This window comes from Chelmon rostratus, chromosome 18 (assembly GCF_017976325.1).
Source record: "Chelmon rostratus isolate fCheRos1 chromosome 18, fCheRos1.pri, whole genome shotgun sequence".
Classification (NCBI taxonomy): Eukaryota; Metazoa; Chordata; class Actinopteri; order Chaetodontiformes; family Chaetodontidae; genus Chelmon; species Chelmon rostratus.
In genome coordinates this window covers 850,014-869,074 of record NC_055675.1, presented here as the reverse complement: position 1 = coordinate 869,074, position 19,061 = coordinate 850,014, and the positions used below count along the sequence as shown (strand labels likewise).

The window sequence follows — 19,061 nt, the reverse complement described above, 5'->3', positions numbered from 1 at the left end:
TGTGGTTCGGGGCATCTTTCTGCAGAGGTCTGTCACCACGTCCTTGGTCTTGCTGCCTTTTATGTGCAGTTGGTTCAGTTCACACCATTTGACATAGTTGGTGATGGCCTCCCTCTATTCCAGTTGGTTCCCCTGTGATACATGTCCAACGATGGCTGTATCATTAGAGAACTTCTGCAGATGACAGCTATTTTTGTTATGTCTGAAGTCTGATGTGTAGAGGGTGAAGAGGAAAAGAGAGAGCATTGTACCATGCGGAGGCCCCATGCCAAAACTATCACATCAGACACACAGTATGTCCCTTATTCACTGCTAAGTATGTGGGGTGTGGGGTATCTAGGGGCTATCCAAGGTGGGTGTTATTAATGTCCTCAGGGAAGGAGGTCTTGCAGACTGTGTTGTGGTGTTGGTTGGTTTGTAGTCTGTGGTGGTCTTGATACCTTGCCACGTGCATTAGGAGTTGGAGTCGTTGCAGAAGCTCTCCTCAGTTCTTAGCTTGTGGCTTTGCCCTCTTGATGCCCCTCTTCAGTTCAGGACTGGATGAACTGTAGGCCTGCATGTTACCTGATCTGAAAGCAATGTTGAATGCCTTCAGCAGTAGGTGGCCCTATCTGTTCCAGTCATCCACGGCTTCTGATTTGGGAATGTTGTAATCAATTTGAAGGTGGTGACACAATTGATGTTATTGTTGACAGAGTTCAGAACTGAAGAGGCCATGAGGAAGTCTAGGGTGGCCTTAGTGGCAAACATTCTCCAGTCTGTGTGTTCAGACTCTGGCCACACTTCAGCTGCTTTTACTGAAGCTTTGGCGTGTTTGATGAGTAGTCTGTTCTTGGCAAATAAGAACAGAGAGTAGAGGTCTTATCTCTTCTAGTGGTGCAGGAGACATGTTGGCGGTACTTGGGGAGCAAATGCTGCTGTTTCAACTGTGATATAAACTTACTGGGGTGATAGAAAGGTCTTCACCTCTTCTGGGTCAGAGCAGTGATTCTTGAGTACAACAGTGTGCACCAAGCTTTGCTTACATAAATGCTCAGTCCACCATCTCTGGTCTGACCCGGGTCATCTACTGTTCTACTCACTGAAATAAGTAGTGTTAGCTCAAAGACATTAACCACACTATTGAGTGATTAATAAATCCCCAAACATTAAGTCAGACCGGAGGCGGATTAAATGGCCTGCAGCTACCATGATGTCACTGTGGAAACAATTTGATGACGATGTCGACCAAATTCTGGAGGCAGTGGCGAAGGGAGAGGCCAGTCAAAAACTTCAGGTCATGACACTGATCATTGTCAACATTGCAGCTGAACGGTTCAGTGAGGAGGAGAAGAAAAGTTCCGAAACATCGTACTCAAAGAACCAGAGAGCTGTGAAGATCCATAACATCAGGAAGGAGATGAGCCCTGAAGTCACAGCACAAGGTGGCAGGAGAAGAGGAACGCATTGGCTTGGCTCAGTTGATGTGCATTCTTCGGAAGAAGATTTGAGTTCTCCGCCGGGCAGAGTGGCATCGAAGGCGGCGACGCAAGAGGGCACATAAACAAGCTGCCTTTATCACCAAGTTAGTTGCTTCCTAGTGGAGGTAGGGTGCAGAGGTTTTGCAGCCCGGTCCTTGGCTACAGCCTTCAGCAAGCTAGGCATCGAGGGAGAGAGGAGGAGGAGAGCCATCCGCAGTACCACCGAAGCGGCAGAGAGGGCCTCTCGATGGCTGTGGCTCAAGAAAGGAGATCCATGGAGCCATAGTAGTTAGTTTGCCATCTGGACACAAGCTAGGGTCTGATCAGCCCCGGCTGGGTCACCTGGATGATGGTGTATGATGTTGAAAGACCCGAAACACCCAATGATTCCAGGAACATCACTGAAGATGTGTCCAAAGGCATCAGCAGATGTATTTTCTCACAGCGAGAAAAATCATGATGTTGCAGGAACCTTGATTTTCAAAGCCAGGGTAGAACCATAAATAACCTTTGTTCTAACCTTGAGTCACATTGGTAATCTAATCCTTGTATTATTGGGGACAATAGATTTCAGATTTCAGGATATGTTTCCAAAATTAAAAGCAACGTCTGATATGTAAATTCAGTTGCTGCTTTTGTTTGCTTGATGTAGTCCAGTAAAATCCCTTCTTGTCTATTTTTTCTCCTCCAGGGTATGGTAACATTGCCCCGAGCACAGAGGGAGGAAAGATTTTCTGTATTCTGTATGCAATATTTGGCATCCCACTGTTTGGATTCCTCCTGGCAGGCGTTGGGGACCAGCTAGGTACCATATTTGTCAAAAGCATTGCCAAGGTGGAGAAGATGTTCCGGGTGAGTCACAGTATAAAAGTCAATTTGTCTATGACTCAGCTTTGTGGAAATATGAGTTGACATATTTAAAGTGGTCCCTTAGTTTAAAACAAGAGGACAAGACACCCAGTGATATTTGTTCAGATGTCTAAGGCTAATGACATTTCTATGTTCAGTTTTACCCTAGAAACTGCTGAAAGCTTTGTATCTGGACTGTGAAACATCTTGAGGTTAGGACAAGGGTTAGAGTTTTATGGAATTAAAGGAATGCAATTCTGTAGAGCTGCACTCAGATTAGTTCAGTCATTCACACACAAATTTATTGCCAGAATCAGTTTCAAATGTCTTTGTGCCAGTACATCAATTTTGACACGGAAACACACAATAATTGAATAAACGAATCACAATGTAAAAGGTCTTGGAAGAGATGGGTGCATAAGTGACATAAACAAATACCTTCCTTCATGTATAAGCAATTGGAATTATGAGGTTCTATCTGTATTTTTAGTGGTTTTGAGATATTGAATTTGGAAGTTTTTGCATTCCAAATAGCAAAAATGATATGGGAAGTATTTTTCATGTATCCTATCAAATGTACAAATGGGATTTTAGGAATAGGTCAAATGTAGGCAGAACCTTCTATTCATAAAAAAATCCTTTCTGCTTGGAATTATAAGTTTTTTTTCTTGCACAAACTGTTTACTTAGAATTTGTTTTCAGAAATTAAATTAGTGATGCTAGTTTCTACATGCATGTTAAAAAAATAAATGTAATTTCTTGTTTTAGGATATTTTTCTGATTAAAAAACAAAGACCAAACAAACAAAACAAACAACAACAACAATGCAGGCTAAATATAAATGGCAGTGGTTTTAGATCAAATTTATTTGATCAAACCAAAGTAATTCTATGGAGAAATTTGTGAAGAGAGCCTGAAAACCGAGAAAAATTAAAAAAAAGGAAAGGGAAGAAAGACAAGGAAACAAACTGCAAGGGTGACTGTCCCTGTGGAAGTAGTGCACTTCCAGGTCACTTCATCTTCCTCACGACCGTATACAGTGAACAGTGTATTCTCATCGCCATCAGTGACCATGCTGATGTGATAATGAACCAGTCCAAACACTATCAGAACTCTGCTGAAAACAGAGCAGGTATTATGGCTTTCATTGCTTATTCTTTCTGTGGGTGTGACTTTCTCTCACAGAATAAACACAACCAGATAAGCCAGACTAAAATCCGTGTGGCCTCCACTCTCCTCTTCATCCTGGCTGGCTGCATCTTGTTTGTCACCATCCCAGCTGTGATCTTCAAACACATTGAGGGCTGGACGGCTCTGGAGTCAACATATTTTGTCGTCATCACTCTGACAACAGTTGGAATAGGAGACTATGTGGCAGGTGAGAGAGCTTGTCATTCATTGTCAAAATACTAATCAAAGTGCCTGATCTGTTCATTCCTTACATATTATTATTAACCACTAACAGATTCTTCAAAGTACATCAATAGTTGGATCAGACTTAAACAACATTTACGCCATGGTTAGAGCTGCAGGTTAAGAGAATCACATCAGGGGCAAGGCCGAAAACCAACACTGAATGCTCATGACCTTACGTGGTGTTGTATTAAAACCGGCACAATAGTAGAATACAGTACATAAAGGATATTATTACACGGGCTCGGGAACACTTTGGAAAACCATCATCGGTAAACACAGTTTTTTGCTGCATCTTCGCATCTACAAATGAAAGTTAAGACTCTACCATGCAAAGCAAAAGCTATTTATCAACAGCATCTAGAAACCAACCTGTCTGGACCAGATCACATCACAATCAGTATCACTTTCATCACAGATGTACAACGAATTCTACACAGTGTAGAGTGTGTGCATATGGACATATTGAATAGTCTGGTCAAATATTGCTTATATTGCACTTTCCATAGCAAGCAGTTACACTGACATGAACCATGTGTGTGTGTGTGTGTGTGTGTGTGTCTGTGTGTGTGTGTGTGTGTCTGTGTGTGTGTGTAAGTGTATGTGCGTACACACATTTTTTAAGGAGGTATGTGTTGGGGGGGCATGTTGGCTATGATGCATGGTGGACAGTCGTAGGATTAGGGAGGGAGCTAGGATGGAAGCTTTCAGAAGAGGCAGTGCGCCAGGTGTGATGGGCCTGCCACTAGCCTAATGGCTTGCTGTCTGGCTCTGGCATCATGCAGATCAGTCATGGCCACTCGAGTCTGTCTTGTGAGTCTGTCCTGCAAAGTGGAAAAGCGCACTGTTGTTTGACGAATCCACATTTCAAATTGTTATTGGAAATCATGGATGTCGTGTCCTCCGGGCTAAAGATAACCAGATTTTTACCAGTGCAATGTTTAAAAGGCAACATCTGTGATAGTATGGGCGTGTGTATCTGTGAAGACACTATTAATGCTGGAAGATACATGCGGTTTTGGAGCAACATGTGTTACCATCAAGACAATGTCTTTTTCATCCCTACTTATTCCAGCAAGACAATGCCAAGACACTTCCTGCAGGTGTTTCAAGAGCGTCTCTTCATGGTCACCAGCAGTTATGACAGCAAAAATTCAAACCGTAATCATTTCAATTTTGATGGAATTATGATCTGTGGATAACCTTATAGAAGGAACTTTCACATGTAAACCATCTTGACAGTGGTCCAAAATAGTGAAAATATACTTACAGTTACACCATCCAGTATGTAAACAATCCTGCTCTACACCTGTCTGCTCAGTGTCGCTACGGGTCTATCTCACACGAACCTGATCATCGTTGCTGATGTCAGTCCTTCAAGGTAGAACAGATAAATTTTGAAGATGCAAAACTTAAAAAAAAAAATAAGTGGTGAATTTAATGTTGCATGATACCTAAATAAACAAGTTTCAGATTCACACTTTCCTTCTGTCCACATTACATCTTGAAAGTCCCTCTTCAGTCAGCCATTTTTTCTTATTGTTGCTTCACTGTGATGTTTGATCTTCACTGTGCAGAATGATGTATGTACAATTTGTTTTCATATTCATCTGCTGAAGGGGGAAAGATTCTCTCTGCTCACCTTAAATCTCTGCATCTTATTCAAGTGTGATGTGGAAACTTGAAGCCTCAAGATCTTATGAGAAATAACATGCCATGAAGACCTCCTTTAGGAAAAAAAATCAAATATAACCTTAAAACAGTGTTATTCATCAAGATCACTGTAAAAAAGAGCAAAAAGTCAAGTCAGCTGAACTGGAGGAGGAGGAGCCAGCAGCCAGGAGGAGCAATAAATCTTATACTGTTAGAAAGCCTGTTTATTCCCTTTCAAATTGTGTGACATTTGTAAGGAACATGCATTTGTGGGATGAGCAGCAGAGCTGAATATCTGGGTTGCACCCATGCAAAATTTGCCAAATGTTCTCTGCCAATGCCAGACAGCTTATTCTGCTGTTGACTCTTGTTTGGTGTTGTTTGGTGGATTGGATAATTGAAGTCTGAAGAAACAAGACATACTGGCAATTTTACTATTTATCCATTTAACAAACAGAAGCCTCAGTAGCGTGTGGAAGAACCATACACAGCCACAACAGCCTGGCACCTCCTCCTCATGCTGCTCACCAGCCTGGTCACACACTGCCATGGAGTGGCATCCCATCCTTCAACCAGCATTTGTTGCAAGTCAGCCAGCGGTTGTTGTTGGTCACTCTGGCACAGCACACCCAAGCTGATCCCACGTGTTCAATGGGGTTGAGGTCAGGGTCCATTCTCTCCAAAAAAATCCAAATTCTGGAGGTAGTCTCTGATAAACCGCGCTCTGTGGGGGCGAGCTTGTCATCTTGGAGGACAAAGTTCAGTCCCAGACTGTGGCGATGCGGGGTTGCCACTGGTTGCAGAATCATCTTGATATCTTTCTGCATTGAGATTGCCTCCAATGATGACAAACCTTGTTTTTCCAGTGAGGGAGATGCACCATCACACTGCCTCCAGCAAAAGATGTTACTTTATCGGTGCAGCAATCAGCAAAGTGTTCTCGCCATTGGCGGAGAGGATTTGAAAAAAATTTTAATGGGCGCAACCCACATGCTCAGCTCTGCTGCTCAAACCACAAACGCATGTTCCTTACACATGTGGCACCATTTAAAGGGGAAATAAACAGGGTTTCCAGCAGTATAAGATTTACTGCCAAGAAGCATTGTTACAACAGTAATGTGAAAAGTAGTCATTGGCTATTGTTTTATTAAAACTGAATCCATTGATGGACTTATAGAGCCTGTGTGTGTTGACAGTGTCTCCACCTTTGATGAAGATGAGCACTGACTGTGACCACAGAGGAAAACATAATGACCTAACTGAACGTCTGATTGTCTGAGCTTCATTCCTTGATGTGTTCAGGTGGAGGTGCATACCAACAGCAGCAAAGAGATGAGCATTTCTTTATTTATTCATTTCTTATTTTCTAATCAGGGGGAGACCGGAGGATCGAGTACCGGAAGTGGTACAGACCACTAGTGTGGTTCTGGATCCTGGGTGGTCTGGCCTACTTTGCTGCAGTGCTGAACATGATTGGTGACTGGCTGAGGGTGCTGTCCAAAAAGACAAAAGAAGAGGTATGCCTTCATAAGGACTGATTAATGCTGATTGTTGAGACTCATGTTATATTCCTGACCAGGACACGATAAGCTTTGTTCTACAACCAAAAATAATGTAATTGCAGATTGCATTGCAATTTGAATGCGAACAGATTAATCAACAACACTTATCTTATCTTAGTCACTCATCTCTGCCTCTTCCTACTATCTAAAGCTGCCATCAAAAAGCTACAGACAAGCTTGTCATCTCCAAAGGAAAGATAACAAGAGACCATACAGCAGCATAACTCAAGGGAGTCACATGACCAAACTAGCTCTAGCTCTAGTATAGTAGCCTACAGATGGTCTGTCACATGACCCTCTGGCAGTGGTCTCATGGTAGTTCTTGAATATTACGTAAAAATGCAATGCGGTTGAGAAAGGTAAGTGTTTGGGTTATGATTTAAAGGACCTTTATTTCTCTGAACCAACTGCCAAATACTTAAAAGTAGTCAGTTATGATAAGAAATAGAGAAGAAAACAACTCTTGTATCTGTGAACAAACTGCTTGGTATTCATGTGTTCTGCTTTCTTGGGCCTCCACTGCCTCATTTGAGTTGCAGCGAGCAGGTGAGTCCTCAGATTTGTTGCCGTAGAGTGAGGCAGCTGTACAAAGACAGCTTTATCTTTGTTGGTCATTTTTCCATCCATGATGAACAACTCACTACTTTCACACGCCGCTTTTCAGATGCTTTGATGTCATGATTATCTGATCAGCTCAGCTTTGCTTGCTAGTGTCCTTGTCCACTTTTATTTATTAGCGAAGTAACGTAGTGATCCCAACCCTTTTCATCTTGTGTCCCCCTAAACAAAGCAATGTACATAAAGCTCCTTGTTGCATACAGTATGCTTACGATATGTAACCAGTCTCAGACTGATTTATGAGAATGAGCTCATTCAAAAGAAAAAAAGCAAAGACTAGAGGAAACCCTAAAAAAAAAATATAACTTTGTGTTGCAGACATATACCTCTTTTCTAGCCTGTTAATTATTTCATGATCCCTTGATGGGAACCAGTGATATAATGTTTGTCATAATATACTATGACAGACCTGACTGAGATGAGATTAAAATTTGTCACTGTTGATGAAATTTATATAAAATTTTATTTATATTCTTTATTTTTAGTCGGGGTTGGTAAAATTTCACAGATTACTTAGCGCTCCTTTATTTATCTTGAAAAAGACATTATTATTGTGTTGTAGCATTATTTTTGAACACAGTATACATTCACTGATAACTGATGTACTGATTTGTAACTGTCTTTGGCCAAGGTTGGAGAGATCAAGGCTCATGCAGCAGAGTGGAAAGCAAATGTGCGAGCAGAGTTACGGGAGACACGACGGCGTATGAGTGTCGAGGTCCACGACAAGCTGCAGCGAGCCGCCACCATCCGGAGCATGGAGAGACGGCAGCTGGGCCTGGACCAGCGCGCCGTGTCCCTGGACATGCTTTCCCCAGAGCGCCGCGCCATCTTCAACAGCCTGGACACCAACAGCTATAAGACCTCCTCCCAGGAGAGCATCGACACCAAGCTGAACAACCTCCGGCTTCGGGGGGCCGAGCAGTGTGACCGGCGCTCCAACGACCAAACCACATCTGAGGACAACATTTTCAACCGCCTGGGCTCTGTCACCAAGCTGGCCAAGCGCAACAGGAATCGGGACCTAAAGAAAAACATCCCAGACGAGGCTCGACGGCCTCACAGCGAGGCCTACTGTTGCACGCCCACTTTCGACTGCAGCACACCCATTGCAGATGAAGGTAAAAGGAAGGACGAAGGAGAGGATGAGAATGAGGAAAAGGAGTGCAACACTAGCTTGTCTGATTTTCCACTGTTTGTGGAAGCTTGCAAGCCACAGAATGGGTTTTTTCCAGAGCAGACCAAAGAGAATGACAGTGAGAAAACACATCCATCAAAAGAGCTGCATATTCAGATGGACCCATAGACAGTGTCCTCCTACAAGAGGAGGTTTTAAATACCACCATTAGTGCCTTAAGTCTCCCTTATTCCTGTGTGTGCTTAAGCAGGAACAACACCTGTTCCTTTGTGCTATATACTGTAATTTTCACATATTCACTGTGCCCTTTGGATCTGATTGACACACATTGTGTTGTATAGAGGCAGGACCAGGTAGGGTTTCTGCAATTGTGTTTTGCCAGCTGATGGTCGTATTTTGTCTGCTAATAGGTGTTTAAAGGAAAACAACTCGGGTCTTAGTTTTGCAGCTTTGGCCATTATATGTCCCAGTTATGATAACATTGTATTCAGCTAAAGTAATTGCTCAGATCCAGTACATAATCTCCATGAGGGACGAGGGGAGAGCAGATTTGTTCCCTCAGTATTACGTTTTACCAACTCCAAACTGTACTGGATGTGTGGTGTTGAATACCTCCTGCTTCATGTTAGCGTACATGTCAATCAGCAACAGTAAACGCAGCTGCACGCAAATTAACTGCCAAAGTTTTGTTTCAGTTCTTTATCCTCTGCATATCCTGCACATATCTCTAATACACCAGGAATACACTGTTACACTGTACACTGAATGGCTCCATTACTAATTCACATGTATATCACAGGATAAACCGACCAATGTAACAGCACATGTTCTTTTTCCATCTGCATAGCCACGAGAGGTCCCACGTGCAGACCAAAATTAATGCACAACTGTTCATTCCAACAAACACTGGTAATGTCCACCTCTGCAGTGTGGTTTGAAAATTGTGTGTTTGTCTGATGTCCGTGTTCACATCCATTTTGGGGTATATCTGGCCCTTTTTATTAAATGTAAAAGGCTGGAGGGTGATGACTTGAGACAAAACTTCATCCTTGTTACCATGTTACCATTGTGTTGCTGGTCAAAACACAGACCCATTTGTGGATGACCTTTTGAAACTTGTGTGCGCACTGGTCTGCACATTGTTTTGGTGCTTATGCCTTGTGTCCAGTGTGTATTTTGTGTTTTTTTGTACTTCCAACATGTAGTTACTGGTTATCTTCTCTAGACCTGCACACCATTTGTTAATGAGGTGATACAAAGAGACCTAGAATACAGAGGGAAATACTGTTGGATTGTTTTTCCAAAACTCAAGCTCGCACAATTTTATGTTAGGCTTCAGAAGAAAATAGGATCCTAGCTTAACGATGAGATGACTGGCCCCTCCAGAGGTTGTCAGGCAATCAGTTTTAGTAGCAAAGCTGATGCTGAAGCTGTTGTAGCAGAATAACTCCCCTCTGATATCTGACTGAAGAGTTTGTCCTTGTTGGTATCTGAGAAGACAGGTTTTGTGTTCCTTGTTTCTAGCCTCTTCAGACTTTGTGATGTTGGTGCAGTCCCAGACTTCAGCAATGAACATAGTGAGTGCAATGTAATCATCACTGATAAAAATGATGGCCAAAATGATGCTATTTTCAGATTTATTACAACTAAACAAAGTTGCAAAAAATCTAGGATTATCCTTGAACATATGGAGGCTTGGTTTAGTCACACCCAAGATGTGTTTGCTTTACAAGCTGTCAGTAGGAGTGACACCGGTGTGAGATTGGGGGCTGGATAAAAGCAGACAATGCAGAATAAAAAATGCAATGAAATTTAGAAATGAAAACAAATGAAAACATTTAATGGCCAAAGAGATGATTGGAAGTATTTTAAAGGAGGTCTGACGTGTGCACATGGACCTCCAACTTGGTGCTGTGACTCCATATGTGGCTCAAGAACATAAGTATTACATAAAAATAATGAGGAATCATTAAAAAAAAAAAGCTGCTGTGGAAGAGAACAGGAACACATGAGAGAGGCTTGATCGAAATGCAACACTTCCACTATGTGTTTGTTGTCATGCTGTTTTTCATGTTGCCTATTGAAACTTAAAATGTGCATTTATTGTGAATGATAACAATTCAGAACATCCCACAAGTTGTCTGTGCATGGTCCCTGAGCTAAGCTGTTGTCTCAGTACAATGTCCAAAAATACTACCTAGATCATGACCTCTTTGAACACTATCTCAGGGCTTCTTGTCCCAATGTTTGTTGTTGATATTGTCTAACAAGTGCTGCATTCAGACTTAGAGAGGATGAGGGAAAAATGACTGCATCTATGCTCAATGAAAATGAATGACAATAGAATGTAAGATTAGCCATAATGCAAGAGGAGGGACTGGTCCATACTGTACATGGAACACCAAGAAGTGATGGATGGTTTTGAGATTATAAAGCGCACTGCTGTTACTGTGAGAGTGTACTGTATACTTGTCGTCATAACTCAAGCATATCCCGTCTTTTGAAAAACATGGAAGTATGGATTACCTGAAAGGTCCCGATGGGACATTTTGGAGCTGAATTTGGGTTTAGCCCAACAACTCTAACTCTTTAACTCTACAACCTGGAAAATCCAAGTTTGAACAAAGTGCAAGGTGCCTGGATGGACCTTAGTTGGGACTAGCATGTGACAGCCACCACAGCTCACATGCCTGATATACTGAGACACCTGTCAGTGAAGCAAACAAGCTTCTAAACATACATCTTTAGAAACCCTAATACCTCTTTGATGGAAACTCAAACTCACCCTGATGATGCACAGAAGACGGGAAATTAGCTTTTGAGAATGAAACCTATGTGAAGGAAAAAAAATGTGCCTCTGCAGAAAAGTTGGGATTTTTTGAATGGAATTCTATGCAGTTGGAGACTTTTGCAGCCAGCATCTAGTGGCCAATGGTGGTACTGCATCTTAAGGCACTTCTGCATCAGCTGCTGCTTTCAGCCATGGGGGTTGCTGCCTGAGCGTACACTATAATTCCCACAGAGTACAATACACTTTCACACTCACCATGTCTCATTGGGAAATGACACCACATGCATAACAAATGTGAACTGTGCCACTGATTGTATTACAGTAATATTATGATGCTCACATTGTCTTTCTCACAGTGTCTCTCTATCTGTGTATGCACACAATCTGTCTGATCCTACTGTTCATATTACTAAGTGAAGCTCTAGGCTAGTGTGAATGCAACAAAAGCAAGGACTACATGTCTTTTAAAAACGCTACTAAGAACTACAAAAATGTCAAAGCTTAAAAAGAAAACCAAGACATGGAACAAAAAAGGCATGCTATATTGCAAAACTATATTACGATGTATATGGTGTTGATTGTAACCACCACGTGCTTCAGAGGATGATGCTTTTATCATGTTTTTTTAACTTCCTGTGTTAAAATGCACAGACAGCACATGTTCTGTACTTGCTCTCAGCATCTTTAATGCACCTGTTACATTAAATGTAGTGATTGCCTTTTGGAATCACAAAATCAAGTGCTATTTCTGACTGTGTGGCAGTGTATTTCAAGGTCCTTCAGATGGGTTTTGACTCTCATCTACTTCTATCTTTCATATCTACTATCAGTGGCTTTTATCAGGATGGAAAGAGGATGGATTAGTTTCACGGTCACTGCCTGTGACCTTTGCAACGCTGAAATAATCCCGTTTTTAGCTGTTCTTTCCTGTCTACCTCTGAAAACTCCTGGGAAAACGTTCACAGAACTGTACCACCTTCAGAAGTTCACCGGTCTGCCTGTTAAGCTGTCTGTCTGTCTGAACAGCAGGTGTGTCTGCGGCGGCAGGAGGGCAGAGCTCCACAGAGCACCATGTCCAGAAAGGAGATACACCACTCTCAGCTGACTCTGAGGAAAACAGAAAAATGAAATGCTCATGTAGATCCAAAGGGGAACTGGGATAATAATTCATGCCAGGAATCCAACCTCCATCTCTCCACATTCAACTCCATTCACAAAACAGACCCCGTATACTGTAAGCGCTTTGTTGAAATATCTTTTCTCTGCTATTTATGCCAGTAACATATCTTTTACCTTTCGTATGAAAAAAGCAAACATCCAAAATACCCTACTTCTCAATCGATTTATTGCCTTAGTAACTAGTTTCCTAACAAAATTTATGATCTCAATTGCTCAAGTCTTCATCAACACTCCATGACGTTCATTTTGTAAATTATGGTCCCATTCAGAATAAAATAGATGATATGTTTTAGGCTGTGGCTACGCTGTGATTGACAAATCACTACCACAGCTCGTCCTCAGGGGCCTGTTGCACAAAAGTAGGATTCAGACATCCAGGATAAATTATTGAGCCTGGCTCAACCAATCCAAAACAACAGAGTTCAGGCTTAATTGGTTGCACAAATGCCAAGCCTGGATAAGTAGACACGGATTCATCAAGCCAGGTGAAACCAATCCTGGATAAGTTGCAGCACACAGCTCCTCAAATAGGGCCCGCAATCATTCACAGATTCACTGATTCACCATGACAGCTCGTGCAGCATACTTCTCCCCGTTGGAGCAGGAGATAATTATGGAGGCATATGAAAAGGTCGAAGACCAAATAAAAAAAAAAGGAAACACCACCACTGCCATAAAACAGCGAGAGAAAGTGTGGCAAAGTATTGCAGATCGCCTGAATGCGTAAGTATTGCACAAACACACACTCACCACTCCACTGAAACCATCACAATTACAATCCAAATAGTTTATTAACCCAGAAGAACCCGGACCCATTTCTGCTTTTAGGAAAATTATGGGGGACATAAGACAGACTAAATAGACCACATAGAACACATTTCTGACATTTTTTTCAAAACACCACCCCCTACTATCCAAGATCTCAAATGTTACATAATGTGTCACACTGGGAGTTGAGAACTCGGATTATTTCATGTTTTAGCAAAATTTGGACGTGTGACACCTGTGTCACCGCAGTTTCTTATGGGTTAACATCCCCAAAAACGTAGTTGTATTCTGATTATGAAACAGCTGGAACTACCAGTGAAACTGACTGCAGATGTGAGTAAAATCATGTAAATGCAGCTCCGTATTTGCTCCTACAAGAACATCCTGCAGAACGGTAAGTGCCCTGACAAATATTATGCATGTACATACTTTGTACCCAGAGGGTGCCTGCTCACATGTTGTCTGTATTTATAGCAATTTAACAAAAAAAAAAACCAAAAAACCCACAAGCAAGGCACGGGTGGTGGGTCACCACTAGCTGACCTAACCCCTCAGGTGCCCATGAGGGAAATTTTGTGAACAGGAAATCCTTTCACAGCATTAATGTTCAGGTGAACTTGACTTTATGACATTAATGAACACTGTACATTGCTTGTGATGTGCATTGATTGGTTTAATAGTCTACATCTTATAATTTCAGATGGTCTGCAATGCTGACCACCTGATCAGCAATGTTGTGGCACAGTGGCCTGGCTCAGTCCATGATTCCCGAATCTTTCGGTCCTCTGCAGTCTATCGGCGCCCGTCACAAGGTGGGCCACATGACCTTGATTAACAGCCACTTTTAACATCAAGGTTGTGTCAGGAATGTCCCTCTATTGATGACATTTTGCATTCACAGGTGAATTCTCTGGTGTGCTGCTGGGGGACAGAGGGTATGCCTGTGAGCCTTTTTGCCTCACATCTTACGCAGACCCTCAGGGAGCACAGCAGCCATTTAACAATGCCCGTGCCAGGACAAGGGCTCGGATCGAGATGACCTTTGCCCTCCTGAAGGCACGCTTCCAATGTCTGCACCATCTGAGGGTCAGTCCAGACAGAGCATGCCATATTACTGTGGCTTGTGGTCCTGTCTGAGGAAGGAGAGGGCCCCCAGAGTGCCCTCAGATGACAACAGTGGTCGGCTGATCAGAGACCAATATGTTTTAAATTATTTCAGTTAAAGTGCATTCTGTACATTTAAGTTGAATATAGCCTGCAATAGCAGATCGCTATTCATTTGGCCTATTGTGCTGTGAACTGTGTGTGTATAGGCCTGACATTTGTCTGTTCATTTGTAAAGTATGGATTTGTCCTGCATTTATTCCAGTGTGCAGACATGCAGGGTGTTTTATATACAGACCTTTGAGAATGTGTATTTATTCTTGTGATGAATAATATGCTTTGATTCTGTGCTTTCTATCTTGTAGAGCACTGTGTGACTTCACTTCTGAAAGGAACTGATGGATTACTTGCTTTGATTTATTCTATTCAATAAAGGAACGTCATGTCATGTTACTGTATGATGTATATTGATTCCTTTATTTCGAACATGTGATGAAAAAAAAACAACGCAAACAGACAAAAAGTGATAATAAAAATAAAGAAGAAAAAAAGGTGTCACCCTCTTCAATTCATGTTGATCTCAGATTACATGAGCGAAAGGGAGTAGGAAGAAGTGTAAATTTATTAAACCCTACCCCTTAAGTACTCTTTTATCAAAAAACTCATGACTGAAACATCCTGATTCATCCTCAACCGATACATGATCCATATATTCAGCAATTACCGATAAATATTGTGCACAGTATGCAGACACTGACAGTTTCATTATGTATAGAAAAAAGTGTTGTGATTCACAACACACACCCAAATACCTATTAGTCATTTCTATATCTCGCAGGAATCAATTCTTTATATGGCAGTAAGTTATTATTTGCTTATACATTATTTGCATAGTATGCATAGCATAGTATTTGCATATATATAATATATATGATTGCAATTAATGATCACAAATGTTTAAATAATGACAGTGGGTCTCGTTGAATGTGTAGTTGGAGGTGGAATAAATATTGGTTTCCATTTGTGGTAACTGCTGACTGAGATAAGGGATGAGATTAAATAGATCCTGGAATTTAGATTGGTCTGGAGCAGGCTAGCTCCACAGAATAAATCTCCATGGTAACTTATGTCAAAACATATCCCACTTCCCCTTATCCCACTTTTGTGCAACCAGCTCAAGGATAAATTGATCCAGGATCCAGAACCAACATATCCTGGATTAATCCCTTATCCTGGTTTTGTGCAACAGGCCCCAGGTTCTCAGTTAGCCAGGCACCTGTTACAGGTCAATGCCAAAAGTGACAAGCCTCACTACCTCAGAGTGAGAAAAAATAAAGTGTTCATTGGTTCCAAACCTTAATCAGGTTCACGTTCTGCTTTGATGTGGCTTGGTTTGTTAACCTGGGATTTCTGATTCAAACAAGGCGAGCTAACAGATTGCATAGTAACAATAACAAACATCAACTGGTAGCTAGCTATGTGTGTGTCGCATGAAGGAGATATAGCTTTTCATTTCGCAAACCTGTGTTATGACAAATAAACGATCTTAACCTAAGCCTAACTTTCATGGAAACCACAGAAACTGGTTGTGATGGCTGCTGTTCTTAACTATACGCTTATCCATGCAGAGTCCAGTTACCTTTAGGGTTCATTAGCCAGTGGTAGGCAAGTGCTGATTTTGTACCCTGCACCTACAGTATGTTATGCTGTTCAGTGGTCACTTGTTCAATGTTCATTGCTTTCCTAACACTATTTGTGAGTGAGTAAACTGAGACATGCCATAAAGGCTACACAAGTTTATCTATTTGGCTGTCCTCAGATTAAAGTGTTCCGCAGAGCAGAACTAGACTGGCTCTGCCTATTCCCATATCTATTACTTAGCTGGGCAGCTTGCTCTCAGCTTGATTGACTGACAATTTGTCAATCAAGTACTGAGCTTGTCAGTAGCAAAAACACTTTTAGTGGATGTACATTGACAATGTGCAAATGTCCAGAGGGATTACATTACAGCCCATTTCACGTCTGCCAGGTGCAGAGCTCTTGCTCAATACGGAAGGAATTTCAAAAATTGTTGTCTCCATTAGTCAACTGGACACAAAAACATGGGAAAATGGGGTCCATTATCAGATAATATGTGACTGAAACTTCTCCTGTTTGTCACTGAAATTGAAATCTTCCTGAACATGTGGACTGGCACCAATTGGAAACTGCACACAGCGTTACTTTCATTGATTGTAAATGAAATGTAGGTCAAGAATGACTAAGAAGCAGCACTTCAGCAAAAGTGTTGATGTAGGTGCGGTTTTCCTCTACTTTTTTTGAATATTTTATCTAAAGCATCTACCACAAATGACTCATTCAGAATACTCTGCACTGTTGGAGGAAATGCCTTCAAATGCGGCTATTTTTTCCCCATCTGCTGGATACTTGGATAAGTGTGGGAGGGAAAAAGGATTCATGTTGTGATACATGGTTGTTAGTTTATAACACACTATGCATTTAGTCACAAAAGCAATGGGGGTGACTTCCTCATTCAAAAAAATGTGAAGTACAGCGGGGTCTTATATTTTAAAAATACACACTCATTGTTTGTTGAGGCTGTCTTTATTTATCGTAATATAAGAATAGAGGGGGTGGGATGTGATAATATCACTGCCACTGCAACTTGGGGCTGGGGTACAACATGCAGACTCCTCTTGGTTCCCATGTTTGTGATCTGACTTCTCGCTACCATGTGGTCACACAATGACATATTCCATTATTTCATCAATACTACAGTTAAACTATTTTTTTTTTTTATATATTCAAATGCACATATTACATATATTAATTGCTTATGATTAAGCAATAAATAAACTACATATAGTATATATAAAACTAGATATACCTTTACATGATGAATACAGAAGTACAGATGATGGAGCTTCATCCTTATCTCCAGCTTCATCAGTAAGTAAAGATCATAGGAAAATGTAGTCATTCAAAATGTCTTCATGCAAGAAAATATACATGTGAGCTATTTTGGCTCATCCATGCACAAGAGTCAAATTAAAGAATTTTTACCACTTCTGGTGCATTCACTTTTCCCTGGATCATGTATATGTAACTTTTGTGCTGTCTTTGGGGAGCAAGCCAACAATGTACCAGAAATCCATGTCACCAGGAAGTCAAGGAGACAAGAAAAAAAAAAGGCAAAATACTTATGTTGTTGCAGGAGTTTCGGATCTTACCACCAGGATGAACAGATGATTCTATGAATACTGGTTGGAAAGCTGGTCCTTAAATACTGTGGCAGCAGGTGAGTCTTGATTGCATGATTGAGAGCAGGTGTGCTCAGGAGAGGAGGGGTCCGGACCCACCCTTCCAGCCAAACCAGCAGTAACACAGACTCACACAACAGACAGGGGACAGACAGGAGACAGAGGGGAAGGACAACACAAAGACAAAATAAGGAAAGGAGGAGAAAACTGCAGATCCCAGCGCTGGCAATGACACAACTTTTAAATCCCAAACAAAAACTGAGATTCATTGAAATTGTCTGTCATTACTAAACAAATAAGTCATTTTAAAATTATGTAGATTTTCAATTAACAATATGGTAATTAGAATAAATAAAAAGGGAAAAACAGGGTAACCCTGCCTGACCATTAAAATGTTGTTGAACTGTTGGTCTTCCTCCCAGTATGTAGTGACCATTCCAGGATTAAGATGACTTAACTCAAAAGTTATGGTTTCTGAATATGAATGTAAACGAACAACAGGACGTTATAAAGAAGCCATATTCATGGCGACGCTCCCTACAGACTGTTTTACCTCGTTCAAAAGAGTTTCTGTCATCGGACCGCCTGCTGTCGCCTTCTGTCTCCCGCATCCCAAACACTTCCAGAGCTTGTGAGGGAGGGGGCGGGCCAGTCACAAGTCACACGACGCTGTGTGGTACTTTCAAAATAAAAGCACGTCAGTTCAAGATTTCAAAATTATGTTAATGTTTTTCTCTTTTTCTCCGATATAATTTTTGGGTCGGACAAATGCGCCTGTCCCTAATAGTGGAGGGAACACGTCCCACCATCCCCCCGGTTCCTACGCCGATGTTTATATATATATTTGTTCTTCTGCTTTTCCTCTTTTAATACATTTACTCTAAAGCCTTTATATGCATTTGCTTTACCTACTTTTGATTTGTAAGTGCAGATATATATTTTTTCACCTGACTTGTCTTGTATATTGTGTTTAGTCAATTAAAAATAGTAAAAAAGAAAACCTGAGCAGTTCTGGCAGGAGCACCACATTTGTTACTTACACGTAAAACGCGGCTTTGTTATGTGTTTTACGATGTTAAATGTTTTATTGTACTTGACTAGAACGCCAAAGGCGTTTTTCACGAATAAAGTAGTGGGGAAATGAAAATAGAGGTGGTATTTGGCAGTCTAGACTTGCCATTCAGGTCTGATTGCATCGCCCCGCTCTGCTATCGACCTCTTTTCACTGACAGTCAGGCAGACTCTACTAATTGCATACCAGATACA

General features: G+C 41.4%; 1 protein-coding gene across 1 annotated transcript in view; it reads left to right on the top strand.

Annotated features, from left to right (window-relative positions):
* The window catches only part of LOC121622351 (potassium channel subfamily K member 10-like), a 36,332-nt gene extending 27,471 nt beyond the window's left edge, over positions 1–8,861 (top strand). Inside the window, exons 4-7 of the mRNA XM_041959305.1 lie at positions 2,152–2,312; positions 3,495–3,687; positions 6,750–6,892; positions 8,187–8,861. Coding sequence (XP_041815239.1) covers positions 2,152–2,312; positions 3,495–3,687; positions 6,750–6,892; positions 8,187–8,861 — 1,172 coding nt within the window. The remainder of the gene's footprint in view (positions 1–2,151; positions 2,313–3,494; positions 3,688–6,749; positions 6,893–8,186) is intronic.
* The last annotated feature ends 10,200 nt before the right edge of the window (positions 8,862–19,061 follow it).